At 44.0% G+C, this 8,732-nt stretch overlaps 1 protein-coding gene across 1 annotated transcript; it reads right to left on the bottom strand.

Moving 5' to 3' along the window:
• Nucleotides 1-955: 955 nt before the first annotated feature.
• LOC121844922 (metalloproteinase inhibitor 2-like) lies at nucleotides 956-7,742 on the bottom strand. Its single transcript, XM_042315436.1, has 5 exons — nucleotides 7,390-7,742; nucleotides 3,180-3,250; nucleotides 2,496-2,592; nucleotides 1,459-1,580; nucleotides 956-1,290 (listed from the first exon to the last, which is right to left on the bottom strand). Exons 1-5 carry the CDS (start codon nucleotides 7,517-7,519, stop codon nucleotides 1,162-1,164), a joined length of 549 nt encoding a protein of 182 aa, XP_042171370.1. The 5' UTR covers nucleotides 7,520-7,742; the 3' UTR covers nucleotides 956-1,161.
• Nucleotides 7,743-8,732: the final 990 nt, after the last annotated feature.

The raw sequence follows: 8,732 nt of genomic DNA, 5'->3' as shown, positions 1-8,732 counted from the left end.
ATAAGCTCCCTGGTCTTTGAGGGACCTTCCAGATTTATGGGGGACAGACAAATGGGTAGTCATTCAAAAATCATGTCAACCCCCATTATTTCAGTCCATGTAACTTGTGATTTAAGGCATATTGTATTCCTTAACTAATTTAGGCTTACCTAAACAAAGTGGGTTGATACTTATAGCCATTTTAGTTTCAGGTTTTTGTTAACATTTTAGGAACCCCCCACCCCCAAGAAATAGCTGGTTATACATTAAATATTCATATATATTAGAAGTTGAGGGTAAGGTTGTTTAAATTCAGATTTTATGACTGTGCCCATATGCAGTGTGATCTCCAGAACAAGATTCATGACAAAAACCACTACCCTTCACTGTGGACCACAGCAGCCAAGTTTACCATCTCCATTGCCAATAAATCAAAGGGTTTTGTCAATAGGGTTGGACATGTGGCTCAGTTGGTAGAGCAGGGTTCTGGCAACGCCAAGGTTGTGGGTTTTATTCCCACTTGGGTCCAGTAAGGCAATATTTTTGGCAATATAAGTGGCTCTAAATAACAGCGTCTGCTAAATTATTGAAATGTACAGAACATTTATTCCACTGAAGAACAATATTCTCCGACTTATAAAGCAAGGAAGAACGTCAATGACATTACAATGCTGAAGCCCTGGTTTAGACCCCAAACTACTGAAGGGCCACATTCAGTAGACAAATGTTTAATGTTACAGAGATTCCATTCAAACCGACATGATTCCTTTCCTCATGTCAGAAGACACTGTTATTCATGTATAGAACATCCCATCTGAACTTTATACATTACACCCTGTTCAATGCGTCCCAGGCTTTATGGTTTCAGGAACACTGTTCCATTTACAGACAAGCATATCGAAGACAATTTGGGGTTTCAATAACACCTTTGGTTCCAGTTTAAAAACAAGCGACAAATGAATGACATAAGAAATTATTACCTTGAGTGCTAGATATGTTTATTTTAAATTGCACTTGTAGAAGTGACCAGGAAACAACTTAAAAATCACAACAACTTGCATTTGTAGCGGTGTTTCCTCATGTATTAATTGCAGGCATCTTTAGTCACTGAGCAGTGAGTGGATGTGGAGTTTAGGAGTCTCCAATATCCAGGAACTACTTCTTGGGTAGTGCCATCCCCTTTTACCAGGCACAGGACCCATCTGGCCTCTTGATACAGGCAAGGTTTTGGCCATTGTCGGTTCCCCAGTCTGTCCACAGGCACGTATCTGAGGTGCTGATTGGACAGGGGAGGGAAGTGCAGCGGATGATCTGTGGATCAGAGTAGAGAGATAAGACCAAGATCACTGGCTGTCCATTACCCCAATACTCAAGCATTTGCAAATGTGACCAGAATAGTATACTCCCTTGAAGAAAATGTGCCATGTAACTATTTAACAAAACTGGTGTATAGTAATTACTATAATTCCCAACACACACCTTGCAATCACAGCCGCTTTGGTAGAGGTGAGTCAAGCTGTTCTTTTGTGCAGCACTCAAGTCCTCCCAGGGCGGATTATAGCCACACAGTGTTATAGACATCCTTCCAGTCTTCAGCTTGCCTACAGACAAGAGATAGTGAGTCAATGTACTGTGAGGAAAACATGGTGTAGGGTACAGTTGCCCCTAGATGCTGATCTTGGCTCAGTTTAGCATTTGCTCCACTAATGGTTAGGATACATCACCCTGGAGCATGAAGACACTGATGCAGCCCAGAACAGATTTATCATCATAAGTGTACACACACACACACGTATAAACTAATGCATTAGTTGTATACATTTACAGTGCCTATAGAAAGTCTAAGCGCCTTGAACTTGTCACATTGTTGTGTCCGTCTCATGCATTTACACTGAACAAAAATATAAAAACGCAACATGTGTTGGTCCCATGTTTCATGAGCCAAAATAAAAGATGGCAGAAATGATCCAAACACACAAAAAGCTTATTTAACTCAAATTGTGAACAAATTTGTTTACATCCATGTTAGTGAGCACTTCTCCTTTACCAAGCTAATCCATCCACTTGACAGGTGTGGCATATATCAAGAAACTGATTAAACAGAATAATCATTTCAGGTGCACCTTGTGCTGGGGACAATAACATGCACAGTTCTGTCACAACGCCACAGATGTCTCAAGTAGAGGAAGCGTGCAATTGGCATACTGACTACAGGAATGTCCACCAGAGCGGTTTCCAGAGAATTGAATGCTGATTTCTCTACCATAAGCCACCCCCATTTCAGAGAATTTAGCAGTACCGCCAAACCGATCAACGGCAGACCACGTGTATGGCATTGTGGGCAAGCGATTTGCTGATGTAAACGTTGTGGTCAGAGTGCCCCATGGAGGCGGTGAGGTTATGCTATGGGCAGACATATGCTACGGACAATGAAAACTACATTTTATCAATGGCAATTTCAATGCACAGCAACCAGTGCTGGCTATTGAACTTGGGTAACGTAGTGAGAACCGCACCTGTGAAGAGATATTCCTTGTTGATTTCTAGAGTCACGCTGCACGAAGTGGTGTAAGTGTAGATGGCGTGGATAACCTGGTCACAACCTTTGAACATCTAGCCAATCACAAGGAGAGAAAGGAAGATCTGTCAACCAGCTACATATAGTTTGGAACCTCACTGACTGCAGCACTCATGCACTGTCAGTCTTTACCCTTTAATGTCAACAGATCTGTAATGTGCAAGATAACATTATTTAACCCAGATCACTTTACAGATGAGCCCTGAATTATAAATACAATAAAATAAACAAAGAACTCAAAATAAGAAACTCCGAAATGAGACCAGCTTTCTGCTTTTTTGTATGCATTTTCTTCCAAAATGTAAAATATTTTAACAAGGCTCCACAAATCAGGTGCAAAAAATACACATTAAAAGCTGGTTTACCTGACTCCATAAGGAACTTCCAGTTACCAGTCTCAGACATGGCTAACTTATGTGTTAATGATGTAAGGCAGTGGAAGTCTTAGTAAAAAGGGCCAACCAACTCTGGTAGAGAATGTAGTGATATCTTTAACGAAGTAACAGCTGAGTTCATAGGGGATGTCACCATAGTCTAGGACCAGTAGGAAGAGCGACTGAATAATTACATTACCATTTAGAGAAAGACATTTTTATAGAACCACTTAAAAGGAGAATCATACCTTGATCTGTTGGATGTCATACTTTATGGCGTTCGACACCGCTTCCTTTCCAACCACCTTCGCCCTGATCACTAGAAGAGGGAGACATGGTTTAACTAACGCTATTGAAATCTATTCAAATCAAATTTTATTTGTCACATACACATGGTTAGCAGATGTTAATGCGAGTGTAGCGAAATGCTTGTGCTTCTAGTTCCGCCAATGCAGTAATAACGAGCAAGTAATCTAACTAACAATTCCAAAAAAACTACTGTCTTATACACAGTGTAAGGGGATAAGGAATATGTACATAAGGATATATGAATGAGTGATGGTACAGAGCAGCATAGGCAAGATACAGTAGATGATATCGAGTACAGTATATACATATGAGATAAGTATGTAAACCAAGTGGCATAGTTAAAGTGGCTAGTGATACATGTATTACATAAGGATGCAGTCGATGATATAGAGTACAGTATCAACGTATGCATATGAGATGAACAATGTAGGGTAAGTAACATTATGTAAGGTAGCATTGTTTAAAGTGGCTAGTGATATATTTACATCATTTCCCATCAATTCCCATGATTAAAGTGGCTGGAGTAGAGTCAGTGTCATTGACAGTGTGTTGGCAGTAGCCACTCAATGTTAGTGGTGGCTGTTTAACAGTCTGATGGCCTTGAGATAGAAGCTGTTTTTCAGTCTCTCGGTCCCAGCTTTGATGCACCTGTACTGACCTCGCCTTCTGGATGACAGCGGGGTGAACAGGCAGTGGCTCGGGTGGTTGATGTCCTTGATGATCTTTATGGCCTTCCTGTAGCATCGGGTGGTGTAGGTGTCCTGGAGGGCAGGTAGTTTGCCCCCGGTGATGCGTTGTGCAGACCTCACTACCCTCTGGAGAGCCTTACGGTTGAGGGCGGTGCAGTTGCCATACCAGGCGGTGATACAGCCCGCCAGGATGCTCTCGATTGTGCATCTGTAGAAGTTTGTGAGTGCTTTTGGTGACAAGCCGAATTTCTTCAGCCTCCTGAGGTTGAAGAGGCGCTGCTGCGCCTTCCTCACGATGCTATCTGTGTGAGTGGACCAATTCAGTTTGTCTGTGATGTGTATGCCGAGGAACTTAAAACTTGCTACCCTCTCCACTACTGTCCCGTCGATGTGGATGGGGGGGGTGTGTTCCCTCTGCTGTTTTCTGAAGTCCACAATCATCTCCTTAGTTTTGTTGACGTTGAGTGTGAGGTTATTTTCCTGACACCACACTCCGAGGGCCCTCACCTCCTCCCTGTAGGCCGTCTCGTCGTTGTTGGTAATCAAGCCTACCACTGTTGTGTCGTCCGCAAACTTGATGATTGAGTTGGAGGCGTGCATGGCCACGCAGTCGTGGGTGAACAGGGAGTACAGGAGAGGGCTCAGAACGCACCCTTGTGGGGCCCCAGTGTTGAGGATCAGCGGGGAGGAGATGTTGTTGCCTACCCTCACCACCTGGGGGCGGCCCGTCAGGAAGTCCAGTACCCAGTTGCACAGGGCGGGGTCGAGACCCAGGGTCTCGAGCTTGATGACGAGCTTGGAGGGTACTATGGTGTTGAATGCCGAGCTGTAGTCGATGAACAGCATTCTCACATAGGTATTCCTCTTGTCCAGATGGGTTAGGGCAGTGTGGTTGAGATTGCATCGTCTGTGGACCTATTTGGGTGATAAGCAAATTGGAGTGGGTCTAGGGTGTCAGGTAGGGTGGAGGTGATATGGTCCTTGACTAGTCTCTCAAAGCACTTCATGATGACGGATGTGAGTGCTACGGGGCAGTAGTCGTTTAGCTCAGTTACCTTAGCTTTCTTGGGAACAGGAACAATGGTGGCCCTCTTGAAGCATGTGGGAACAGCAGACTGGTATAGGGATTGATTGAATATGTCCGTAAACACACCGGCCAGCTGGTCTGCGCATGCTCTGAGGGCGCGGCTGGGGATGCCGTCTGGGCCTGCAGCCTTGCGAGGGTTAACACGTTTAAATGTCTTACTCACTTCGGCTGCAGTGAAGGAGAGACCGCATGTTTCCGTTGCAGGCCGTGTCAGTGGCACTGTATTGTCCTCAAAGCGGGCAAAAAGTTATTTAGTCTGCCTGGGAGCAAGACATCCTGGTCCGTGACTGGGCTGGGTTTCTTCCTGTAGTCCGTGATTGACTGTAGACCCTGCCACATGCCTCTTGTGTCTGAGCCGTTGAATTGAGATTCTACTTTGTCTCTGTACTGGCGCTTAGCTTGTTTGATAGCCTTGCGGAGGGAATAGCTGCACTGTTTGTATTCAGTCATGTTACCAGACACCTTGCCCTGATTAAAAGCAGTGGTTCGTGCCTTCAGTTTCACACGAATGCTGCCATCAATCCACGGTTTCTGGTTAGGGAATGTTTTAATCGTTGCTATGGGAACGACATCTTCAACGCACGTTCTAATGAACTCGCACACCGTATTCGTCAATGTTGTTGTCTGACGCAATACGAAACATCTCCCAGTCCACGTGATGGAAGCAGTCTTGGAGTGTGGAGTCAGCTTGGTCGGACCAGCGTTGGACAGACCTCAGCGTGGGAGCTTCTTGTTTTAGTTTCTGTCTGTAGGCAGGGATCAACAAAATGGAGTCGTGGTCAGCTTTTCCGAAAGGGGGGCGGGGCAGGGCCTTATATGCGTCGCGGAAGTTAGAGTAACAATGATCCAGGGTCTTTCCACCCCTGGTTGCGCAATCGATATGCTGATAAAATTTAGGGAGTCTTGTTTTCAGATAAGCATTGTTAAAATCCCCAGCTACAATGAATGCAGCCTCCGGATAAATCGTTTCCAGTTTGCAGAGAGTTAAATAAAGTTCGTTCAGAGCCATCGATGTGTCTGCTTGGGGGGATATATACGGCTGTGATTATAATCGAAGAGAATTCTCTTGGTAGATAATGCGGTCTACATTTGATTGTGAGGAATTCTAAATCAGGTGAACAGAAGGATTTGAGTTCCTGTATGTTTCTTTCATCACACCATGTCACGTTGGCCATAAGGCATACGCCCCCGCCCCTCTTCTTACCAGAAAGATGTTTGTTTCTGTCGGTGCGATGCGTGGAGAAACCCGCTGGCTGCACCGCTTCGGATTGCGTCTCTCCAGTTAGCCATGTTTCCGTGAAGCAGAGAACGTTACAGTCTCTGATGTCCCTCTGGAATGCTACCCTTGCTCGGATTTCATCAACCTTGTTGTCAAGAGACTGGACATTGGCAAGAAGAATGCTAGGGAGTGGTGCACGATGTGCCCGTCTCCGGAGTCTGACCAGAAGACCGCTTCGTTTCCCTCTTTTTCTGAGTCGTTTTTTTTTTTTTTTTGGTCGCTGCATGTGATCCACTCCGTTACACTGGTTGTAAGGCAGAACACAGGATCCGCATCGCGAAAAACATTCTTGGTCGTACTGATGGTGAGTTGACGCTGATCTTATATTCAGTAGTTCTTCTCGGCTGTATGTAATGAAACCTAAGATGACCTGGGGTACTAGTGTAAGAAATAACACGTAAAAAAACAAAAAACTGCATAGTTTCCTAGGAACGCGAAGCGAGGCGGCCATCTCTGTCGGCGCCGGAAGTATTCCGGTATACTAGTCAGTCACACTGATGGTTTAAGGGTGATATGGAGAGAGAACAGTGTAGAATGCTTCTTTAACCTGCCTCTCCTTAATCTACACTGATTGAAGAGGATTTAACAGGTGACATCAATAAGGGATCATAGTTTACAGCTGGCCAGTCCATGTCATGGAAAGAGCAGGTATCCTTAATGTTATGTAAACACATACATCTCAAATAATTCATTTGTCGGCACACTTCATACCTTAAGCAAAATAGTGTAGCAGGGCTCTATCCTGTTCCTGGAGAGCTGCAGTCCTGTCGGTTTCCTCCAACTCTAAGCTAGCGCACCTGATTCTAATAATTAACTGGTTGATAAACAGAACAAGGTTCATTACAACTAGGGGTTGGCTTGAAAACCTACAGGAAAGCAGCTCTCCAGGATCAGGGTTGGAGAGTCCTGGCTGTAAACCATCTTACTGTCGCCTACTTAATTAACTATGTAAAATAACTGTGTGAAATGTAAAATAGGCTTAATGATCATGTTCAAATCATTTATACTACGACCACAGACAATCCATAAAATGTTCTCATGTTGCGTATTGATAGCTCTCACCTGAAAAGTAAAATGTTCCCAAATTGTCTTACCAACTTCTGCATTGCAAAAAGCCTGTTGAGGATGCTGAGGGAAGCATCTGCAAGCGTCTGCGATGTCTTCGACCCGCCAAAGGAACAGAACGACCAGAGTAATGAAACAACTGCTTACATACCGAGTCATTTGGAATCGAATTACGGGGTCGCCAAAATATCACAAAAGGATTTGACGAATGAAAGCGTGAGGCGTAAAGTACACTGGACTCTATTTCCTTCGAGACTGTTCCCAGACCGATGGATAACTCTTCGAAATATTTTCCCTTCAACGAAATCATCCGCTATTTATTGCAGTCTGTGAGCTCCTCCTCCAACCAGAACCCAGCCTGTGGTAGGCTGAGCATTCTATTAATCCAGAACCGTAACCATTCAATTTTAAAAAAATCCTCCGCCTAACGGGACAACCACAGACCAGGCTCAACATGCCCGGCTGCCATAAATTGGGAATGTAACTGAAAGCTCGGTTTTTGTTTTTTTGGGGCTCCGGAGCGATCTTAGGCACTGCATTATCAGGGCTAGAGGCGTCACTACAGACTCTGTGATTGGGAGTCCCATAGGGCGGCGCACAATTGGCCCAGCTGAGTCCGGGATTGGACGGGGTATGCCGTCATTGTAAATAAGAATGTGTTCTTAAACTGATTTGTCTAGTTAAATAAAGGTTCAATAGAAAAAAATGGCTAAGCCTACTGGAATTCCTTAAAGTTGTAGTTTCAGTAACAAAATGAAAAACACCTGCCCCTGTCATCCCATATATGAGATGAAAATGGCAGATTGTTGTAGTTGATAATTATACATAACATAAGAGCTCAGGTTCTCCACTTCACAGCACTGGTATTTGTTTTGACTGACAGCCGTTATAAACTTGAGCACCACAAGAGACAAGAAGATAACGCCATCCCTCCCTCTAATTGGGCTACTTTTGCACATTTGTTGTTGTCTGAGTGAGGGAAATGCGTTAAATTGAGAGGAGTCGATGTGTTATGAAAGATACGACATTAAGGATTATAATAAATACCACTTTAATGTCATACAAGCAAACCACACACATTTCTATATTTAAAAGTGAATGTAATTTACAGTATCAATGTTTATGATCTCTTTTTTATCCACAGGGATGACATCAGCTGTAGCCTGGGTTGTCCTGAACAGAATGAGTCTATCTGCGTCATATTGTGAAGAAATAGCAACAGAACATACATTTGAAATCACTCATGACATCATTCTATGCGCACCAAGAATACAATCTGTTTGTGTGAAGTGCTGTTTGAAAGCCTCCCAACTAGCACATTTGGTTCCTTGGAAGTTGTGGGAATGCAGGTTTTTGTTTTCCCATTGGATCT

Source organism: Oncorhynchus tshawytscha, unplaced genomic scaffold (genome assembly GCF_018296145.1).
Source record: "Oncorhynchus tshawytscha isolate Ot180627B unplaced genomic scaffold, Otsh_v2.0 Un_contig_3169_pilon_pilon, whole genome shotgun sequence".
Classification (NCBI taxonomy): Eukaryota; Metazoa; Chordata; class Actinopteri; order Salmoniformes; family Salmonidae; genus Oncorhynchus; species Oncorhynchus tshawytscha.
The sequence above is the reverse complement of the archived record's forward strand: the minus strand, read 5'-3'. Positions and strand labels throughout refer to the sequence as shown.